Here is a 24,405-nt window from a genome sequence, read left to right as displayed (position 1 = left end):
TGTTTGACGTATATCACTGCAAGAGCGGAGCCGACATGAAAGCTTGAGGAGGGCCAAGTTTCCAGCACGGAACCGGCTAACAAAAAATCCGATCTGGAGAAAAGAACAGAAAGGAGAAGTCGATCTGGAGAGAAGTCGTGTCATTTCACCCTCTTGGAGAGAGAGCATGGTCCCTGCCAGAAAACGCATGGCCCCTGCCCGCACCCCCCCCCCCCCCTCTCGTCCCCCGCCCACTGGATCCACCACTGCCGGGCACACACCCACCTCGGCCGCGCCAAACTGGGCAGGGGGGCGTGTTCTGCGCGATGAACTCGTCGCTCCAGAAGCTCGGCGAAGCGACCAGAAGCGAGCGCAGAGACCGTAGCTTCCTCAGCGCCATGGAGTAGACCGGCGAGGGCTCCGCCGCGGCCTTGCGTTCTATTGACGTTGTCAGCACGGTCTTGATATCGTTCAGCAGAACCGACACCTGCAGCAGGGGACAGCTGACGCCGCGGGAAGCAGTGGTCGGGCGAAATGCCTCTACAGTTATCTGTGGCAGCGGTGGAAAATGATATTCCAGGCGTGTTTGCATCATACATCGGGCACGGCAATGCATTGCGGTGCCTTTACCGATGATATATATATATATAGATTATATATATATATATATATATATCAATCGAGTAAACGCACCGCAATGTATTGCCGTGCCCGTGCATGTATTTATATATATGTATATATGTATGCATTTATATATACATATATAATACACTATGTATAATATATATTATATATATATATATATATATATATATATATGTATATATATATATATAACGACATCGACCCAGTATAATACTTGCGTCCAAGTAAGGACAGGCACCACCTGAATCGGAATCATTTTGGTAGTCCCTGCAGGGGTGAACGCCTGCGGCGGGGACCACCTGTGATCAGCCACGGCAAGGCGAGGACCATCTGTGATCAGCTACGGTGAAGCGGCAGTAAGCAGCCGGAGCAACGGGTCAATGCCCCCCCCTTAGGTAACAGGAACGACTCTGTTCAGCGACCCATTTGAGATCACTCAAGCGGGTGGGAAGCGGGACTGGCCGTCGGCAGTGTCCGTCTGAGCGTCGCACTGAGTGCCCTCAGTGTTTCAGTGGACTTGGCAGTGTCTGCTGTTCGTGCAGCATCAATGAAAGCCCTCCTAAACTGTAACGTGGGGGGATATGCTTTATTTTATTTATTTATCATTTTTTGGTTATTGTCTCCGTGTCCAGTCAAAGTCCGTATCGCCAATGCTATATTCCCAGTAATTCATAGGGAATAACCGCCCTCTTGCCCACCAGCTCCCACGTCCTTGATGTTAGCGCAGGAAAGCCACTGACAAGGAGACGCTTGTAATTAGGGGAGTGTATCGCGTATGCCCAAAATACATTATTTGGATCCAATAACGGATAAAGGAGAGAGGCATGAAACCAGGAAATTTATTAGGTGAACTGTGATCGGCCTTTGTCATTTTGTCCTGCTCCTTCTCGCCCGGGTGTAGAATCGGTAGAACCACGTGAGCAAACGCCACTGACACCAAGCAGCATCTAAAGTGACAAGATCGGGTCTCATCCGTCACGAAAACTCAATGCTGATTGTAGCCAGTCAGAATGAGAGCCTTCTGCAGCATGACAGGGCGCCAAGTATAATTTCCGTTCATCGCATGTCCAACTTCACCTGTCGAAACGCCACGTGTCCTTCGAGACTTCAGACGAGGTCGCGCGGCCTCACCTCGTCCTTGAGCTGCTGTAGCCTCCCTCTGCCGGCGTCGCGAACGAACATGCCAGCCACAGGCACGGGGTACATGTCCTTCGTCAGATCCAGGCACATGTCCTTCAACTGCGCCGCCGGCGCCGGCGCCAGCATGTCCGCCATGGCGCTGAGGTAGTCCATCCTGGGGGACGTCGGACACCTTCCGGAGTCGGTGGAGGGGCACAGACTCTTCGAGGTTTGGTGCATCCTGGCTGCAGGGCATGTACGTTGCTTTTTTATGGTTCGGTGGTGTGCATACAAAATAACAATGAGCTCGCGGCTGTCAGGGAGTTCAAGTTAACGCCGAGCTTTTGGGAAACATGTAAGCCATTCCAAGTATATGTAAAGGACTATCTGCCGCAGCAGAGTTCATATACTCCACACAAATACTCTTAAGAAATCATATAAACTGGATATGCTTACACCTAGAAAGGTAAGGTTAAGAACATACTGTTTGCATTATACGTTTGATTCTTTTGATGTTACCAATGGTATGACCGCTAAACCTTTTTGGGTGTATTGATATTTTGCCCCGCGTACTACTACGGTAATCTATACGAAATAGCGCGAATCACGTCCCGCAAAGTGACCACCTGAATGTGGACATTGCCGAAAAGGTAATAGAAGTATACTGTCGGCAAACATTTGCAGATATTACGGTAGGGCATTTTGCAGTTTGCGTTTGACGACATCTATAACGACTAGTGTACTTCTTAGTCTGCTTTGGTTTGTCTCCATGCATGCACATACTTTTTATGATATTTCATCTATATTCAGTCTTGTCCAAGTGCATGTCATGCGCTTAGCTTGTGTCAGCCAAAACTAGATCAGGTTAGTCACACCATTTTAAAAAAACGGTCGAGGTGAAGTTTTCCAGCCTTCCGAAAGGTATTCATTTTTAGACTGAAGTGTTTTGTAGGTCCACAAGCCAGTTCACCTATCTCTGGTCATATTGAGCAGCTCTTAACACGCACCCGAGTGGCCATTTGAGCGCAACGCGCTCCGGGGGGGGGGAGTAATTTAAACCCTAAGATCTACCAAAAGTAAGAAGCCTAGAGACACTCAAATTCACAGGATATGTAGGCCTGTATGTGAACGCACATATGACAAATTTTGGGGTCCCTAGGGCATGACCACCTCAGGGTAAGATGATGGCAAACACATTCAAACTCCAGGTCCGTTGCGAGGTGTCCTTAGAGCTTCTCATGCAACCGTCTTTTACCTAGGTACGTGTTCTCCGCAAAAGGTCACTGATATTTATTTCAGGCCAGTGGCATGATTTGACCTTCAGAAGGTCACGGTGGCCAGGATTGCTTTGACTTCTTAAAGTTTAATAGGCGTTAAGGACTATGCTAGGCAGCATGTTCCTAAAACAACAGGCTGATCAGCGTTGTTTCAGGTCAGTGGCCCCTTCTGACCAATATCAATAAGACCAAACAGACAGACACCAAAAGGACGCCATTGTACGTGCCTCTCATCAATAAATTCGAAATGTGCATAACAAAACTATTTTGTGAAGCAAGCTCTCCAGCAAAAGGCAGTTCGGGTTTTGGTCCCGGTACGATCATCATGCCTTAACCGAGGTCAATATGATGTATTTTGTCCTAAATTCAACACTACAATAGTCATAGGAAACTGTCTGGAGAAATGCTCGACTACATCTAACACACCGATGTCGCATCCCCTAGGAATTACTTTCGCTGACATCCACGGTCTGACTTTAAACTGCCATAGATCAGCGACCTTACAAAGCACCTCTACTTTGTATACTAAAAAATCCGCTATGGAGTTACCTACAGCTGTACAAAAAAGTGGCACGGCTAAACTACGCCGTTAGGAATCTATTTTGAAAAACCTCCAGGGAGGAGCATATTTACTTTGACCCGAGCGCTTGTTTGTGATTTTAGATCTGGGCTGCACCGTTTACTCTGTGCTCGTACAGCTCATTGAAAGTCCGTTCTTGCGACCGGCGTGGGACATACCCCCACTACGCTTAAAGGGAGCGTTCTACATTTATATGTGGCTTTGAACTGAAATTATCTTTTTAAAAACCTTCCGGTGCTGCTCACAATCCTGACCTTCAGCAAACCTAAGCCTATCTAGTTTCTGAGCTATATGCCGACAAAAATTGGGAAGTGTTTTTCGGGAGAATATTTCAAGGTCACCTTGGCATTCATGGCATCACGGTAACGCCACTGAAATCATGCCATTCCATAAGCAATGCAGTGATCAAGGCCAAGAAAAAGATAAATGTTGGGGCGTCCATGTCTGGCGTTCCTGAGCGAGATCTCCCGATATAACGGCCGTTAGCCGACTCAATTAACGTTGCGTAAGGTACGATGACTTTATCAAACCATGGCGCATTGAGTAGTGTAGCAGCTAAACAGAGCATTTGCTGTCTAGAGGAGTGTTTTTCTTTCAAAAATATATCAATAGCTATAAGTCGGTTGTTTTATCATATCTGATGCTTTCTTCCATGTATGCAACCGCGAAACATACTCCCTAACACGTACGCCACACTTGGCATGGTATGGGTCACACCTGCTGATGACTTACTTTCGTTGTATAACCCAGAGCACAAAGGGCTATACAACGTATCTTCCCTGCCCTGAGGAGAGCTCCCAGAACTGTACGCCATTCTGGATTCAATAGCTTTACACGAAATTCAATAGCTTATTACAGGCTCGCGCGATCTATACGACCTCCGACTGACTGCATCGTTTTTGTTTCCGAGACAGACATAAGCTGTGCGGCCCGTCCTCGCCTGTCAGGGCGAGCGAAACGCTCGTCCGATGTCAGTTTAACCCGCAATCAGCTGGGAATGACCACCTTCCGAGCATCGCAAGAAGGTCGCAGAAAGCGACCACCTTCCGAGCATCGCAACAAGTCGCAGAAAGCGACCACCTTCGGAGCATCGCAAAAAGGTCGCAAAAAGCGACCACCTTCGGAGCATCGCATCTGCGACCAAAACAGGTCACAGAAAGCGACCACATTCCAAGCATCGGCCACAACGTCCAGAATGCGCAAGGCGCGTCTTCCAAATTTTCAGCACCTTGCAAGGGATAAATTTGAAACATTCCTGACGAAACATCCTTTGTCGTTTGGTGCAGCCGCTGATTGTGACGCTGTCAGTGAAGGCTTGTTCGGTTTCCTCCGATTCTGAGAGGTCCTGTGACGCGCGATTTACTGCCTTGTATAGGTCTGCTCCGATGTAACCCGGCGCCTGGCATGACAATCTGCCAGTCAGTGTCTGTCACGTCATGCAAAGCCACACTGGGTCACCATCAGGGGTAATGTCAAATTACCTTATGCGTATCGAGTCATAAGTACTTATCACCCCACTTGTGGCAAATGAATCGGTACAACTGTTATGTTTCCAGCCTGACTGTGCATGCAAGCGTCCATGTGGATTACAAGAGCAGCGTAATCAGGTCCGACGAGGTGATGTGGTGTTGACCTGTCGTGACCTTTACTTTTGGCCTTTATGTTAACATCATGGTATGGCTTTGGGGCGGAAGAACTCCTTTTTAAATGTAGTCGAAGATCTGGGCGATTTTGAATGTATTTGACGTGACCTGTGACGTCATCAGTCATGGATCATATATCAGCTCGCCCATTTCTGGGGCCGTCGATCGCTGTTCGATTTTTTCGATCGCGCGAGTTGATCCTGCGGTACCAGGAGGAGCCACTTTTAGCATCCTCGGCGTTGCAGATTACGTGATGTGCCAGGCGGCGCTCGGTTAAAGTGAAACATGGAAAGTCACGGCAGAGACCGTAAACAGCACTCGTTGCTTTGACACAGTGGCCACAACCCATGCAATGGAGCTTTATTCAAACACAAGTGGTGCTATTGTATTAGACATGTACGGATCCTCTGATCTACATATATATTAGATAATATATATATATGAAGAGTAGATATAAAGATATATAGAGGAAAGCCTCGATCCACTAGCTCGAGCTCTAGCGTTGGATCTATTTCTCTCTCTCATAGCTCTCGTCTCTCTCTCTCTGCTCTCTCTCTACTCGCTCTCTTCCTCTCTCTCTCTCTCTCTCTCTCTCTCTCTCGCCTCTCTCTATCTCTCTCTCCTCTCTCGATCTCTCTTCTCTCTCTCTCTTCTCTCCTCGCTTCTCTTCTATCTTCTCTTCTCTCTCTCTCTATCTCTCTCTCTCTCTCTCTCTCTCTCTCTCCTCTGTGCGTGTGCGTGTGGACGTGCGTGTGCGTGTGCGTGTGGTAGATATGTACGGATAGCTGTGTAGAAATGCTCGGAATCTGGTAAATATTCATGGGGTCAGGGCACGGCGGAGAATATCGCACGTCTCAGCAAATTCACAGCGAATTGCGTCGGAAAGGCTTTGGGGTAACCAGCGACCGACGGATCCAAATGTCCATGCACTATATTTGCAGTGTGGTAGTTCTGTCGAACTTAGATATTATAACCATTTACACAGTTTAAGACGCAAGCAGTTAAGTCACCGGTGTCCAACAACTCAACGTTCAATAGTAGGGATAAAATAATCTGCTATCAAACAGTTTTTGACTGCGATTGATTGAGCCCGAGGAAATAAATCCGTAAAGCTGTTCATCTTAGGAAGAGGAGGTGCGGTGCCAAGGAAAATATCGCGAAGAAATATTTTGCTGCCCAAGCCACATACACATTTCTAGCTAGTCATCCTGATCTTATGTATCTATTCATGCTAACTTGAGACGAGTTAAGTAAAATTTCGTTCTAAAAGGTGACGCACTCCCTATAAGATGGGGTCATTGGGCTGACACACGCACCTGTACATCAAAAGTAGGCCGTTGTGTATGGTGTGCGCCGGAAGAAGCTCAATCTTCATATCCAGGTCATCCAGGTAGCCGGGAAACGGTACGTATACAATGTCCGAACTGCTGACGTTTGCGGACAGCGCCTCGGATAGCAACACCGTCCAATTCACCTGTGGAGCACCGAAGATTGTCCTCCATGCTTGGGGAGCACCGAACACAGATTGGCACATCTGAAGAGCGTTAGCGTGGAGCACCTGTTACAGTCGAGCGGCACCGTGCGCAGGGTTTCATACATGAGCGGCACAAGACACGGGCGTAGCACTCCATGAGCACCACACTCCGGGGAGAACATTCGGGGAGCACTGAGCACAGCTTGTAGCACCTGGGAGGAGATCAGGGCGTCATTGTTGAGGCACCGAAACCGAACGCAGCTTGAGACATCCAGGTTCCGTTCTGTCCTGCTCCTTGGAAACCCAAATCGTACCGCGCACTGTTGGATGCAGTCTCAAACAGCAAGACATCCGATAAATTAACCACCATGTACAGTAGCCGATGACTTATAAATATCCTATCGATACTCGGCGTTAGATGCTATCGAAAAATTGGAACCCGTTCACTTGATCGGGTAAGCTCAGTGGCTCTGTGACGGAGCTGCCTCACCTGATCTGCCTGAGCTGAGCTGAGCTGCCTCACCTGATGTGAGGGAGCTGTCTCACCTGATCTGCCTGAGCTGAGCTGAGCTGCCTCACCTGATGTGACAGAGCTCCCTCACCTGATGTGAGGAAGCTGCCTCATCTGATCTGCCTGAGCTGAGCTGAGCTGCTTCACCTGATCTGTCTGAGCTGAGCTGAGCTGCCTCACCTGGTGTGACGGAGCTGCCTCACCTGACTTGCCTGAGCTGAGCTGCCTCACCTGATGTGACGGAGCTGCCTCGCCTGATGTGAGGGGGCTGCCTCACCTGATCTGCCTGAGCTGAGCTGAGATGCCTCACCTGATCGCGTCACGATTGCCGAATCTCACCCCTGTCTCCACTGTCATGCGACACATGCGCGCTGTGTGTGGTTGTTTACATTGCAACGCCTAGCAACCGCAATCCTGTATCAAACGTCGTGCCTGCCGGCCAGCTGGGCCCCTCTCGACCACAGCGACCAGTGTGATCAACAATGTTATTTTTGACCACATAGCTTGTCAGCAGCTGAGCGATGAGAGCTTCCTCAGTGGTCCGTGTTTGGGTGCACAGAAGGAGGCCCTGAGGAGCATCTGGCACGGAGCGCAGCCGACCACCGGCCGGATTCCACTGGGTGCGGGCCACTCCCGACCTCTGCCGGCACTGCGGCTGGCTGACCGGGGTCAGCGGCGACTGGGCCGCGGCTCGGGTCTGGGTCTGGCGGCCGGCGGCCCGTAGATCGCGTTTGGGTCGGGTGTCATGGGGTCAGGGGTTGTCATGGGGTTGAGCGCTTACGACTGCTGCACACTGACAACTTTTTGTTGTGTTGTGTTGCGTTGCGTTGCGTTGCGTTGAACTAAAAACTGAAAGGTAAGATATCAAGAAGATCACGCACACATTAAAGTAAATGTTTTGCATTTGAAGATAATGCAGCGCGAATGAGACATGATGAAATCAATTCAATTAAACCTATCGGTGTATTTTTCTATAGAAAATTACTCTGGAAAACAACATTTTTCTTCTTAGTAAATATACTCGTCAATACGTCATTGCTTAATTGCGTCATGGGTCGCTTGTGTGACGGTAAAGTGCTGCCAAACTAGTGTGAGACTGCAACTTACCTGTAGTATCTCAACCTGGACGAGAGATGGCAGCACAGGCTGGAAGTGTTCGCTGAGCCGAATATCGTTATGTACTCGTGTTTTGGCCCTTTCTCATTTTCCTGTATACTCACCAGTGAGTTTAAAATGCTACCTTGCCTTCACATCACCGGATGTGGCGCTATTCCCAGGTTATTCCATTCCAAGTTTTATTTCCGTAATAGCTAGCAAATGAACAAACCATATCCAACTTACATCAGGTAGCATAAAACGTGCGACTTGGTTGAAGCTTGCGCAGCTTGCTCGACAATGATTGAGTGTCAAATGACATCCACTATATTTAGAAATCACGCCCACAGACGCTAGATCTGAACGACTGAATAATAATCTCATACAGCTCACGACCACGAACAAATGTGGAATACTCTCTTTAAAGAAATTGCTCCGGGTCCATTTGGCATTTTGAGCTGAAAAAGCCTTTCGTGAAGATCATTCAGTGCAGTCCACAGCCATGCGTTCCTTAAAGTGAATGCTCCACATATGAATATATTGAAGCAAGCATCATAGATGATGAAACGAGCTTGCTCATAGCTATCGGCATAATTATGCCGATAGCTATGAGCAAGCACTAGACAGCACTGCTCTGCTCTGCTCTAAGCAGCACAATTTATTTTCTTAGCAAGAAATGGTGACGTGATACATGCTCCGCGACTTTTTCCTCACTCCGTCACTCACTTTTTGAATGCGTCACTTTTTGAATGCGTCATCGTACCTTGCACAGCATTGATTGAGTGCCGACTGACGGCCGTTCTATCTGGAACTCCCCTATCTGGTTCTATACGGATTTCCCCAACTTAATTTCCCCATCTTCCCGGACGTGCGGCTCAGAAACAAGAGGGGATACATCTTAAGAAGGGCGTGGATTTGAACAGTACCAAACGACCTTAAAGATGGCTATTTCAGTGCAAAACCATCACAGAAATGTGAGACACTCCGTTTAAGAACAAGAACCCTCTAGTTTCTGAGCTACACGCCCGCGAAAATGTATAAACTTTTTCGGAGAGACTATTTCAAGGTCATCCCGGCATCAATGACGCCATAAAACGCCATTCAAGTACTGTCTTTCCATTACTTATGTGGCGACCGAGGCAAATAAAAAATAGGTGTCGAGTCATTCATATCCGGCGTTCCATAGCACCATTTCAAGATATAACGGCCGTCAATTGGCTCTCAATCAATTTATTGCGAGATACGATGCCGTAGTGAAGCAATGGCGTACTGAAGAGCATATCTGCTTGACAGGGAAATTGAGTTGCTTAGAACAGTCTTTTCCACTTAAAATTATACCAACAGTCATAAGCGACCGTATCACATCGTGTCTGATGATTGCTTCAAACATCCTCAAATGTGGAAAATTGTATCCAGTGTAATCAGCCACCAGCGACAAACCTTATCTGGTCAAAATAGTAGACAATGGTGTGTTATTCAGCCATCGCTTGCAAGGACCGAAAACTTGACCGAAATTCAAGTTTGCATCTGTCAAGAGTTGCCCCCCCCCCCCCCCCCGTCATCACGTACGTAGACTGCAATGGATTAGTGGGCGCGTTTTTAAATTTCACTGACTTCGTTATGTTACTTTTCAGTTCCGTCTCGCACCGCACTGCACCGTGCCGCGCCGCATCGCATCGCATCGAATCGAATCGAATCGCATCGAATCGAATCGAATCGCATCGCATCGCATCGCATCGCATCGCATCGCATCGCATCGCATCGCATCGCATCGCCAGTGTGGGCGGCCTTTACATCGCCGTGCGTTAGCGGCAATAGGGTCCTGCAAGCGTAAGCGCACCGGTTTCTGCGCGTTTACTTCACGGATCTCACCTAACACAGAGTGGGATCAGCACCACTTTCTACCCGTGTGCATCATCATCACTTGTTTGGGCATGGGCAATTGATCATTTTACCATGGTAAAATCAGGACAGTAAGTATGCTTCTCTTCGTCGCCAGGGCTTGCATGAGGGCTAGCAAATGATCTACTTCACGTAAGGTTTGGGCGCTTCAGTGCTTTATATCAGAGTAAGTGCGAAGGCACTTAGTGTCGTTGTCTTCCTTCGCAATGCCAAAGTGCACACCTGAGATCTGGTGGTTTGAGCAGATCACATGCTGGTTGTTTCAGCCCAACTTGGCTTGCCCTCACCATGACGTTGGCAGTGTCTACTGCGATGGATGCATGCACTTTGGGTTACCTTCATTCACATTCTTGACAACCAAAAAGGTGTCTTTGGAAGACGATTGGCATTGACGCTTTTCTTCTTTCTTGTAGGGTGCCTCTGGGCCAGTCCTCCTCGAGGACTGACCCAGAGGCACAGTTCACCAAATTCCTGGGTTCTGCTTTTTCAACTCCGACGTTCACATCCAGCTTTTCTCTTTCACTTGCCCCCCCCCCCTCGTCTGGTAATGGAGGCAGGGAGTATGACACACAAAAGGTCAGAATTTTAAAAAACTGGCCCATATGCGATGTTTCTTTCCAACCACATACGTCACATGAACCAGCTTCAGTGTTGACATGTAGCCCAGCACCTAGCTCAGCCCTAAAAGGCACAGCTGCAGCATAGCCTTACGCTTCTCCAAATGACCGTCACGCAAGAGCAGTGGCCGAACCAAATGATGCCTGTTTCCCCTTCAACCACAGCACAGGAGGGGCGATTACCGGCTTTGTAATTTTGCAACATGATATTCGTTAAGTGAGCTGTATTTTTGGCGAGGCACGACCAGTATCCTAACAAAGGCTACCTCTTTGGAAAGGTCCAGGTCCCTCGTTTTTTGACGTAGCTTGAGAGGGCGTGAATGTAAACCTTCAAGGAACTACACGCACGCATACCTTGATTTGATTACGTAATCGCGGTATGTGCAAAGCCACAGCACCGGTCGGGCCGTTTGATGCCTCAGCGAGGTTGGCGCGCTACTGGGATTTACCGTCGCCGCGTCTGCTTCCTACACGCGTCCTTTGTGCGCGTTTCTCTTTTATTTCTCGAAGTGGCTGGCTCTGCCAGTGTCCGAATCGTGCGAAGCCGGCGTACCTATCCGGATCCAGAACAGGTGTTCTGAAGTGACACCGGGATATGCCCAAGCTTCGCGGAATGATGTAACATCGCCAGACACACTTTGAAAATGATATAAAACTTCGCGGAACCCAACTCAACCTCCAACACCGACAAAGCATGTCGATGCCCAATGAAAGAGCAATCGAAAAACTTCGCGGCACGAGTACATACACATAATGCGCTACAATTGCATTCCACACACCCAGTGGTGCCTCTTGCTATGGGTGACAAATATAAAATCAGTGAATTGGAAATAGGCCCGGGGCGCATTCCTGGGTAGACGAGCAAACTAAGCACGCGGAATGGCGCATTCCTGGGTAGACGAGCACTCTCAACACGCGGAATGGCGCGATCCAAATCAGACTTAGGGGGCGCCACGAGCGGCATTTAAACATGAATGACGGAGCACCTGATAGATGAAAGGAGATCAAAGGGTCACCCGCCTCGTGCACCGAGGCTATTTGGCGCGCCTTCGTCATCATGTTACCATATCGATTGGCTCCGTCCAAGCGCGCATCTGACTTCCATCATATCAGGCGGCCTTGAGAGAGCTGTTGTTTGTCGCGCTGGAGCACACTGTCGAGGGACTCGGATGCTCTGGCACTGGCGGCAGACCGCACTTAGAAACGCCACCAGGGACCGGCAGATCACGTTTGGAGACGCCACCAGGGACCGGCAGATCACGTTTGGAGACGCCGCCAGGGACCGGCAGATCACGTTTGGAGGTGCCACCAAGGGCCCGCAGCCGCCGCCAATTACGCAAATTGTTGAGCAATATGTTGGTGGACGGCCAAGCAGGATCTGCTCGGAGCCATTCATGCGTAATTTGTACGTGAATGGTGGTTTCCTACGGACACAAACAGCTATGAAATAAGACCCGAAATAAAGTCAATTGGCTCATTGATTGACGCACGGCCCTCCGCATGATAAATGCTCTCCCCCTTGGACACAAAGACCGCAAACATGTCTGACAGACTATCATTTGATCCCTTTTTGCCGCTAGTCTTGATTTCACGTCATAAACCTTTGCATTGAAGTTGTCGTGGGAAGACTCACCTCCTTCTTGAAGCATTGACTTGATTGCTGATTTAATTTCTGTGCGATCATAGCCATGGTCCTCCCTGTCCTTGTCGTTGCATTTGCGTGCTCTTTCCAGCGACAGATAAGGTACTGATCGAGTCATAAGAGCGGGCCTCGCTGCCACCGTCACCGAAGCGTTGGCGTAAAATTGAAAAGATCACGTGACAGACTGCGTGCCGAAGTGTAATGCTAATCTTCAATTCTCATCTCACCACGTTGCACGAGGCTCCGTCTCTGTGTAGAGTATGCAATCCAGTATGTACTGATTTATCGCTCGCTTGTACACACTGTAAGGGCCTCACGGTCGACGTTGGTAGATAAACTGCTGTTCTGACGGCGACCCTGGTCATTATGTTTAAATATATATGAACTACAGATTAAAGTGTCCTAAAAGACCTGTGACCAGACGCTCTATTTATCTTGAAGGACGTCAGTGGGGCAGTTTTGGCAGTGCTGACCTTCAACCCTCGGTCTACGGGGGTTTTTCGTCTTCGCCGCGCGAAGGAGGGGGGACTCTAAGGCGATCTAAAATATCGAAATGTAAGCAAGGCAAAGCCAAACAAAAAACAGCATTAAACACCTGTTGTCAAATTGATCACATAAATGTGATTGAACAATGGTGAATGTGGTCCTTGACAAGTGAGGATAGGTGAAAAGGGTCAATTAGCACTTAAGAAATCCATCATGGTATTTCAAGAACAAATTATGATGCGACAGCGCGGAAGACGAAGTCAAATAACTAAATATCTTTACAAGATAAGCAATCAGCGCGAGACACAAAGTCTAATGCACATCCGACGCTGCCACAGTTTAAGCCCAAAGCGAGCGCAAACTTCCCTCCAAGGCCGGACAATAACTCGCCAGGCTGTCACATAACCAGCCAGCGTTCTCGACTCAACGGGGCCAATGATGTCACGATGCTAAAATTGGCAGCTGTGGTACCGCTCTGGCGCTATCAATACCGATCAGCCTACGCGCAGGCAGCACGACTGCGGTCACCATCAGCCTCAACCCACGGGGGGGGGGGAGGGGGGACTAACGTGATGCCTGATCCTGTCTGAAACGTGGGAACAGCAGAATCGCAGCCGAGGCTCTGCCCGTCGCCAGTCAAAACTGACCCCAAATTTCGGTCAAGGTAACTTCAGTTTGTGTCCAGCCCGTGGCTCAATCGTTTCGATTGTCGGCCTTCCATCCGGCCCAGCCGCGTCGCGGTGGGTGGGGTGCACTCACTTCGGCGGCCGCCGTTCGCTCCTGGCTGGGGCGGCCTGCGGCTGGTGGCAGCAGCCGCACCAAGGTCAAGTGAGGTCAGAGGGCCGGGCGGGCCGGGCCGAGCACTGCGGCATATTGAGCTAACACTGCAAGATTCTGTCCCTAAAATGGAGCTTCAGGATGAGAGGGTGAGGTCCAGGGTTCACGCGTGGAGTACTGCTTAGCGTGAGCTCTGATCTCGGAAACATGTCCAACCAAAATGCTCCGGCTAAATAAAAAAAAACAAACGTGCCAAAAAACCAAACGTGCCAGTTGTAGAAACGAATACCAGTGTACAATAACCAGCAGCATGAAGGAATGTGCGTCCTGTGACGACAGCATGAGCAAGGACGTTCAAACAACGCTCCAATAAAGGGTGACCTTGAAAAGAATGCCTCTCAGCACGGCCAGCTCGAAATGCACACACGCAGTGCATTTCTGACACATGATACCGCAAAGGTTCTTGTCCGATGTTTTCAAGCTGCATCCACATTTGGAGCTAAAAATCCACAAAAAAATCCCGTCCAGCGCTTCTTCTTGTCGTTGGCAGACTTTATAGAAAGAGTAGAAGAGATGGATAAAATGTTTGGACACACAGCTGGAAAGCCGTTGCAGATGATACTAAACCTTTGGACGTTTCTAAGGTGTGCTTTAAAACACTTCTGGGGAGCTCCGCAAGATCTCCGACTGAGGTCGATCCTGGAGAGGGGCTTCAGAAGACAGCGGCAGTCAGTCCTCTCAGGAAATGTGAGTGTCCCAACGGCCTTCAAAAAGCACCCCTGCAGGGGTCAGAAGCGTGACTCCTAAAGGCATTCGCAAATACGGAACACAATTCAAAACGTTCGGGAAATCCGCCGTGCGATCGGTGCGAATATACCATGCACAGGAAGGGCTACCGGGGGCTGGGCTCTGTCCGGTCGAAAACTTACAAACGTGTATTCTGATTCGAGATCGTCGACGGTCATTGGGTTGACGTAGACTTGTTCGCCGTGTATTTCCATTTCCACTTTTTCTCTGTGACTTGGCGTTATCTGAAAGGAAGCAGGCAGAAGCTCATGAGGCTTGAGCCCATCGTCGGTCTCTCTCCCTAATTAAATGTGATGTTTCAGCGCTGAACAAGCTTCAGCAGAGCTAAGCCGCTACAAGCTAGACAAGCTGCAGAATTTTATACACACCGCCTTGAAAACACACCTTATAATGTCATCCCTTTTTGAAAAGGGGATTACTAACAACATCAATTCGGGGGTGATTACGTTAGCAAGATACCTTACCATAGCCATTGAAGACAGGAAATTTTTCATGTCGTCAACGTCGGTGGAGTTGAACTCCGATGAATGATTTCCGGCGTGGATGTACTCTTTGAAAAACTCCATAGAGTTCTGTATGTGATCTTCGGAGGCAGCATTCTGCGGAAACGTTGTTAATGTCATCAGCGGTGCGCCAGGAAGAGGTTAGGGGAGACAGAACTAAGTATATCTCGCGAGTTTTGAGACATGCAAGCAAAACCATCGTCGATGGAGCTTACCACTGAAGTGCTATGTCTCCCTGAATTTATCAGGGAAAATAATCTTGCTTGCTTTAAAGGGAAGTTCACATTTGAAGATGTTGAAGCAAGCATCAGACATTACGAAAAAAGCTTACTTACATCTTCTAGTATACTTCTACTGGAAAAGGCTGCTCTAAACAGCACAGTTTTCTGTTTAGTGCATATGTTCCCAACACGTCTTGCTCGATTACATCGTCGCAGCTTGCACAGCGCTGAAGCTTATATCACATTGCCAGCCGCTACGTCTGGAAATCATGCTCATGAACGCCAGATATGAATAACTCGACGACTATGTTTTTATTGACCTTAATCGCTGCATGGCCCATGTCAAGGCAGGATTTGTATGACGTTATTATGATGTCATGGATGTCGGAGTGACCTTCAAATTGTCTCTCCGAAATAGTCCGCTCGTCTCGACGGGCGTATAGCTCAGAAATCAGAAGGGTTTGCGTCTTAAGAAGGGCGGGACTGTGAACTACACCGAATGCTCTTCTGAATGGCTATTTTTAATTAAAATCACAAACAAATGGGGAACACTCCATCGAAACTGGACTGCGCTGTTGATCCACGAATGAGGCTTGCCAAGATATTAATACAAGCATGACGAATTCCAAAGCTCCGACAGCTCACAAGCGCTCGGGTTTGAAAAGCCTGTACAACGGAACAGGTGAGCACTTACTTTCAAATGTTTTCTGGCCACTCCAGCTGTTGCATGTGCACAGACATGCAATGCACATCATTAAATGCTGCACATCATTATAGCTATCCGATAACTGATTCAAGCACTCGTAACTGGCCGCCAAAACTCAATGAACTGTGACGTTGCCGCTAACCATGGTGGTTTTGATGGGCGACAGATGTTAGATGGCTGATAGATGCCTCAACTTACGAAATTTTTAGCACATAAATGGTGCAGATAGCTGCAAATAACAGTACAACTTTCTCCCAAGTTAGAAGTTACTGGGCCTAATTTTGCAGCGCAGCACTTTTGCAGATACGCCTGCGTTCGTATGTACCTCGCTTCCCTTATTTAAAGCGTCTTAAGTGATGAAAATAGAGTTGAATCTACATTTGCGAAGCGTTAGACAATATCTACAATTGTTGATAGCCTCAGCGTTCATATATCATGTAACAGAAATCACCAACGGGCTGACACTACACCATCTTAGGTTTCCCAACCCCCCACGTTTGTTAGTAAAAAAGCCATATTTGTAACGTTCGGCCAACAGCGGGCTCTCAGAAACCCACTAAGCGCTTTCCGGAGATACGAATAAGTTACCGGAATGTCGTACTCGTCTAATGTGTTATAAACACACAAAGTTTCGGCTAGCTAACTCTCCGGCCGTCATCAGGCATTATGACGTCCTGAAACAAACTGGCTTTCTCAGACCTTGTCAGTGCTCAGTATCACCTGACAGCGGCCAAAGAGTTAACTGGTCGAAACATTAAGTGCATTCTAACACACCAGACGAGAACTACAAGCGGAATCATGATTTCATCCGTGATAATATTACAAAAACTGTATCCGACGCTGAAAACAGACGGATGACAAGCAAACCACGACATCGGGGAAGCGATGCCCCAGCAAACCAGAACACTTACCATGCGAGGCCTTCCACACCCAGGGGCTTCGTCCGGGGCCTACCAAGGCCTTGCGAGGCCTTGCGGCCTTTTCCTCGGCGGACGCGTACTGACCCTTGATGGTGGCTCAAGGCATGCCGACAGTGACGGCACAGTCCGGGTGGCACGCGCTATGGTCTCAATGCTCAATAAAGTACGTGTTCTTTCAATAGTTTACCGGAATGCGGCCGATGTCCGATTTACCCACTTTGGGTCACCATCAAAAGAGCCACTTCATCGTCAATGAACAACGAAGGAGATTAGTGTTCGTTGTAAGCGCTAGGTCGTTGAAGAGAAGTTTAGGCAGCAACGAAACGGCGAAGGGAATACGACATGATTTTGGTCTCTAACGCAAAGCGGCATTTAATCATGGAGCGGGTTCAACTCGTTTTGCAGTAAAGCACAAATGTTCATTGATGCACCTTGAGATAGACTAATCATGAATGGAAAAGTTGTACTGGCTATCGTTCACGTCTGTTGTGTCAGTACAAACCGACATTTCGGCCAGTTAACTCTCTGACCGTCGTCAGGTGTTCTGGAATCCTGAGAAGAACTGGATGATGTTTGACGTTAAGCCGCATGCGCGTCACAACTTGGAAATTGCTGGGATTCCAACAAATATAATCTGATTGCTAATACAGTACTCTACCAACTGAGCTAACCAGGAAGAACAATTTATGGCGTTAAAGCTTGGTATCATTTATCTCCTGAATTCTTGGCAATTTTCCCACAAAATTGTGACCCGTAATGGGCTGGTGTCTACGCTCGGCTTACTAATGGAGTTCTCAGCCAATGCCATGTGTGCCGCCATGGCGTTCATGGTGTCCACAGTTCATGTCCACAGAATGGGTTGGCCTTTGTCCGCCAGAGTGCGAAGTTTCGTCCTCATGGAGGAGGCGCGTCGGTAAGCTCCGACACGTCATTTCCTCCGACCTGGTATACAGTCCAGCGCCACTGTTGCAAAGTGAATCTCCCGCGGTCTCCCTAAGTCCTGCTCTGAATAAACCCGACCGGCCAGAAGCCGACTCTGATTAAGACGCTTGAAGCAAAACAGACGGAAGCTAAACAGGAGTCTTCATTGACGAAACAGGATCGCCGGCCCAATATTTGGTGCAGATATCCCAGTTTGAATTCACCAGCCCTGTTGAGCTGGGGCGGAGAGCCGCCGCCGCTCCATTAAAGGGTTCCTGTTCTGCGTATGGCAGATGAAAACCAGCGCCACAGGAATAAGCTCGACCTTGCATGAAACCGACGGCCGTGCCAGCGGCTGTGCTGGGCACTGACGTGACAGGCGGTACAGGGCGGAACTGGCGTGCAAAAAAGCATGGTGGTGTGGAGTGGGGCCGCACATGCTTCGGCACGTCACCGCTCAGCCGTCAGCGATAGGTTTCAACATTGTAAGCCGAGCCATGCGCACGTTGCAGCTGAGGAAGGTATAGCTACGGGAAAAGAGATGCCCAGCCTGGTTGGTGCAGCACGTGGTTATAATGTCATGAAAGCACATGAGCGTGATGAATCGATCACAGGAAAAATGTGCAACGTTATTCTGAATATGCGTGCCCCCAAGTTCAGATTGAGGGAGCATGCGCGCTCCCAAGTTCATTTCAAGGGTCATTCTGTCCTAGCGTGGGGTACGAATCGACCGCCATTCTGGCGACACGTGGCGAGGTCTTCTGGTTGATCCGAAGCCCTTGGATGGGTGCATCATACACTGCTCCCCTGTCTGATGCGGGAGGCTCTCTGACCCGGCGGTTGACTCCAGATCGACGCAGGAGTCCCCATTGACGAAGCAGGATCACCGGCCCAATATTTGGTGCAGATATCCTAGTTTGGATTAACCGGGCCTGTTGAGCTGGGGCGGGGAGCCGCCCGTTCCGTTAAAGGGTTCTCACTGTCACCGCTTCCCCTGACACTTCAATTGTCTGTTATGGACCGCCATCATAAACTATTGTATTTCCTTTCACTGACTGGCAGCTCCGACAAACCCAAGAGGTCCCCTGGCATTTGGAGTCTACTTCCTGTTCATGGTGTTAAGTAAGCACATTCGATTTTCTGTGCCTACCAGAAAACATATTAAACTCGTTCCAGTGCGAAAATTTTCAATCGCTTCTTGCCCCGTGCATGCTGCATACATATGATGGAATTGTTAAAAAAGCTTGTGTTTACATGCCCTCTTACACCTTGCAGTTAGATCGCCCCTCCCTTGTTTTCAATTGTTTCGTTCATGAGTTGGTCTGGCTGTGGCGGTCGGTGGCCCAATAGAGGGAATCACCACCAAAAGGCCCAACGAATACCAAGAGGGTCAAGAATGGACAAGATCGATGGTCAATAATGGACAAGTTTCTCATGCCCCAATTCCATGTCTTCATTTACAAATAAGCGCATCTTGCTATCCACTAGCACATTTATTATGCCTACAGATCTGCACCTGCCACACCTCCTCAGATGCGGCCAACCGCAGGTCTACAAACCCGGAAAGAGAGCAGACTTGTAGGCTAGCGTAGACACGTCTTTGAACCGGGAGCTGCCACAGTTTGTGCGAGTATTTGTCGGCGCGTTCAAATGTTTAGGCGAAATCAAGGCCCTAGAACAGAAGGTATGATCGTCTGGCCAAATTCCGCCGTTTCGACTGATGACGTCACAAGTGTAATCGGCACGTAATGGTCAACAGCGGATACATGCCCACCGCATTTTCCTTGGCTTTTTGAAACGGTTCTTATACTGGAAACCGTTAAACATCTTTGGCTGGGTCATAACAAGACTATTTCTTTTACACACAAGCCATGATATCAGCTGCAAGGTTTATTAATCATTAATTAGCTGGCGTCCCAACCGAGCGCCTCGGGCTGTAAAGCCGGCAGAAAAAACTCTCACAAAGCTTTTTCGGGAATATATATGCAAACGGAAAAAGCAAATGGGGGCATCTTAAAGAAGTAACAATTATAAATCATACTGACATGAAAGGTCAAGGTCAGGGCAAAGACCTGCAGACCCCTGTTACATGTTTGCAGGGGCTGGGTCAATTAAGGCCTTTTATGACTTCAAAAAGTATATGCTCTTTGGCTAATTGAGGATGCTGTGTTAAGAACTTGTAGATGCCACAATGAGGTCAGGTCAAGGTCATTCCATAGGTTACCGTCATGATCTGGTGTATTCATGCGACCAATGATTCCAAATATTTTCACATTCATGTTGCTCGCGCTGTGCAGTTAAAACGTCAGGTACAATTTTGTTCCGGTCAGTGCATAGTCAGATGTAGGTAGGATGCCAAAATGGGTCACACGGCAACATGGCACGCAGTAAGCTAGTCATATCATACATGCCAACGGATTGCTCATTCCACAGGAATCCAATACAATCACTTTTAATCTTGCATCAGGTCATCTCAGTGCCTGAAGAGATCAAAACCTGTTGTTTGTCACAACCTACTCTGACCCTTGAAATACATTCAACAGACATGGGCAAGTTAGGGAAATTGATTTTGAACCTGCTGCGTAAATAGCTACCACTTGCCCATGTCCTGTTTGAAACGCAGATTTCATCATTTTCAAAGTGGTAGAAGTTTTAATTTGCCGGGAATAGAGGACAGCACACTTTCGTGACGACAAGACAATGCCCAGTGCGCAGATCACCTTTATTTATGCATGCAAAACACTCTCTAGCATTATTTCCTCAATACCAAGAGCAGCCACACAATGTCCGTTTTCTAAGTATCAACAACAATGGGGCGTAAGTAAAATATCTGGTCACAGCATCCCTTTTCTATACAGCATGTAGTTGTTACTATTGGTGGCTTGTGGCACAGATGCTTGTCCCATGTCTATGCGTAGCAACACAGTCGTCTGACATTTCTCCTCACTGTAAGGAATGAAGATGCCCCTTTTTATACCTCCCTCTTAGACACCTGTCTGAAAATTTTATTGCAGGTCCCTAGCATATCTAAGCAAAAAAGTTTAGTGTTATAGTTATCATCAGCTTTCAAGGGCAGAAGTACCAATCATGGTGCCGTTGACATAATTGGACTCATACAGCAAGTTGTTAAGCCTGGACTTTGAAGCATGTGATAAGACAGCTGCAAAAAGTTCGTATCTGATCACCTTCATGGAAATGATTTCTCCTTCATCACAAAATGTTGCTTATGTGCACTACCATACCTAAGGAAGATGATGACATGATACAAAATTCATGTGACTTGAGATTTAGTCACCAACAACCATAATATGTAATCAGATGGGATTGCAACCCAACCCCACCCATAAGCTGGCTGTTATTAATATCATGCTAATATTTCATGCCGCAAAATGCTTTCAAACAAAACTCAAAAATAGAGGGTAGTTATCTGAGCAGTGCCAGGATTAATTGTAGAGATGCATAAGCTTTACAATATAATAGCAATATGGTATATTTTGTACCACCAGGTTCGTACATGTCTTTGCAAATGCAGCTGTAGAAACAACACACACGGACGCACAAGCAAAGTGCGAGACAGCAGCCAAAGCCCTCACAACTCGCTGTAACTAACGGCCACCTTACACTAGAATCATAAACAGAGAAAAACCTGGGCCTTGAACATTACCAACAGGCTCACATATGTCTACCGTACACACAAACAGCATCGTACACAACACACTTCCACAGGTTTCGTGCATAATACATACAATATTTAAACACATGATAATGAAATCTAACAAGCACCGCCCCATCACCCCGCCAAACACCAGTAAGTTGAGCTGGGCAAAATCAAACGACACGCAGCGACACGGGTCAAGGTTGGCGAAATTATTTTGTCTCTTCCGCGTCACACATTTGGCACTTAGGAAAAATTAGCCTATGGTGATACACGATAGTTTTACGCTGCACGCGCTGTACTTCCTACATGAACTAACAATGCTGCGGAGTTATGGCGTCAAGTGCTGGCATAGCTCTCGCCAAACAGGAGATACATCAGTTGCACCGTTCGTAACTTGGTGTGGACACCCCTCATCGCTACATCCAAAATTAATTATTTATGCGGCCGAACGAATTCGAGAAAAAAGTGTAAGAAACCGGGCACTCATCCGCCCAAGCTAAATGACTGGAACGTGCCATAAAATAAGCTTTCTGGAATACCCAATTGCATTTTGCGACGCAGTGGGCATACCATCTCGCTATGTAACAGATTCAGCGCCACGAACGGTCCGGAGCTGACAAAAACTACCACCGTGGCAGACAATAGCATGCTCCTTGTCCCTTGATGCTCCTTGTTGACCCTGCGCTGGTTTCGCCCCTCTCCTCCTCCAGCCAACCCCGCGGGACGAACAGCGTCCTGTCCGCTACCGCACGCCACTGACACTCGAGAACCTTCCCGTCGCCCGAGCAGAAAGTAAGTCTCTTGCAACGCCAGACTGCTCCCGCGACCAGCACATCAAGCAGGGAAAGCGGCGCGAACGCGAGGGAAAGCGGCGCGAACGATCAGCTGATCGGACGGCACAGCTGAGTGTGAAAACCGAGTGTGTGTGATTGTGGAAACCGAGTGAGTGAGGAGGTGATGGCGTTCGACTGCATACGATTTTGATGTATAAGATTATATACGACTTTGTGCACGAAATTTAATGCTTACAAAATGTATACGATTCAGCAGGAAATGGCATCACGGTCTCACGCGCAACCCTTTCAACCTCAACGGCAAGGCACCGCACGCTAGCAGACGTGGGTAAAACTATTGTGGGGACATTATGAACTGTGGTTATAATTAACTGTGGGCACGATTCGGACCCGTGCTGCCTCCTAGAGCTTTCCAACTTTCCAGTGCTCTCTGTCTATGATGGCAGAGAGCACTGGAAAGTTAGCTCTGTCTGATCTCATGCTGGTCGGTGATCACTGTCTGACCATGTATGCTCTGCCTCAGCAGACTTTAGAGTCTCACCACGGACGTTTGCCTTTCCATACTCTTCCAGTCCGACCGACAGAAAGCGGCTGGTCGCTTCTTGAAAGGACTTTCCACGGGTGCAGAGTATGTCGTATGTGCAGTTTTTACAACTATATCGACGAAGATGACACAAATAAAAAATAATAACAACATACCCTTGTTAAAAACAACTAAGACATTTGAAACGGCGGCGATAGAACAACTCATAACAGCTAAGAACAACTTTTTCAAAAAGGAAATAAGCCACCTAGCCGAGACGTTGCGCAGGAACCGGTATATAAAAGACGTCATCGCACAGAAGCCCAAAGAGTGTGCTGGATGAGCAGGGCAGTCAAGGGGAGAACGCACAGCAACGATAGCATTATCACACAAGGGCTCCATGGAGAAGATTAGAATAAAATGTCGACTATAGAGCATCAGGAAAGTCTTGATAAGCATCTCAACGTTCCAAAGAGCACTTAACAAAGTCGGGCCTCCAACACCTAAGGAACACACGAAGAACTCATATTCGATATGCCGTCAGACTGGAAGAGCACAGAAAGACAGCACACGGGGGTGAGACTCTCAAGTCTGGTGTGGCAGAGGATGCGTCATCAGACAGCGATCACCCACCAGCGCGGGGGTGAGATAACTATTATCGACGGAGAGCAACACTGGAAAATTGGAAACATCAACTTGGTAGCTCAGACGGCACTAGCTAACAACCGCGATCAACAAGCCAAGTGTAAACATCACCCCAATACGGCTCAAAGTTCTGCTGAAAAATACCCGAATAAATTAATGACAACAACGTTCAACGCCTAGTGGCCTTACTTCCCAGTAAGCTCAGTTGGTCGAGCGCTGGAATCCCAATCAAAGGATCCCCGGATCGAATCCCGGCAACTCCGAGTAGCAAATTCGGGTTATAGCGTCTATATGGCCGAAAGCCAAATGTCGTCCCGTCTTTCTGAGGACTTCATAACATCTGACAACGGCTGGCGATTTAAGTGACCGAAACTAACACACAATACGACAAAGATACTGGAACAACTATCCAATTCGTGATATCAATGTGTCATCTCAATCCATACCTTATAATATGGCTAGGCTTATCACTGCAATAGGGCTCGTATGGGTCGGGATATTATGGTGGTCGTTATGCAAGGGTCTGCTGTGAAATAATGCATATACTTTGAAGGGTTAAGCGGATTCAGCATAAAACATCAATACGTTTCCTGAAATCATGTAAAATGAATTGGAGAAAGCTGTCATACGATGCAAGATATTATCATCTATTGCCCTATTATTTTGTTCAAGAAAGGGCCGTAAGCTCGCTAGGTAAATTTGTAAGTTCGTAAATTCGCCATCAACTGAACCAGTCGTCCATAGACAAACCAGAGCCAAACACAGCGCGCTGGGTTTGCCAACAGTGATAACTGGCCTGGTCAAACACTCCCTGCAGTATCCAGTTGCGGCTGTCTGGAATGGTCTTCCTGAAGAAGAGGCGAGCACGACGTCAGGTGTGAAAGACAGTGTTTATCCAGCTATCACACCGTTTCAACCGTGAGCACCTCGTTCTCGTCGATATACTTTTTTATTGCTGCT

The 24,405-nt window shown here is 48.1% G+C and overlaps 1 protein-coding gene across 1 annotated transcript in view; it reads right to left on the bottom strand.

Moving 5' to 3' along the window:
- The window catches only part of LOC119112264 (membrane metallo-endopeptidase-like 1), a gene marked incomplete at its 5' end in the record, with an annotated part of 39,490 nt that overhangs the window by 3,796 nt on the left and 11,289 nt on the right, over positions 1–24,405 (bottom strand). The window contains 5 exon segments of the mRNA XM_037236407.1: positions 265–466; positions 1,756–1,918; positions 6,560–6,717; positions 14,677–14,778; positions 15,019–15,153. Of these exon segments, the coding sequence (XP_037092302.1) occupies positions 265–466; positions 1,756–1,918; positions 6,560–6,717; positions 14,677–14,778; positions 15,019–15,153 (760 nt within the window).

The sequence above is a fragment of the Pollicipes pollicipes genome, unplaced genomic scaffold, assembly GCF_011947565.3.
Source record: "Pollicipes pollicipes isolate AB1234 unplaced genomic scaffold, Ppol_2.1 Scaffold_1600;HRSCAF=1878_pilon_pilon_pilon, whole genome shotgun sequence".
Taxonomy (NCBI): Eukaryota; Metazoa; Arthropoda; class Thecostraca; order Pollicipedomorpha; family Pollicipedidae; genus Pollicipes; species Pollicipes pollicipes.
Note: the sequence above shows the minus strand (reverse complement) of the source record. Positions and strands in the feature narration are given on the sequence as shown.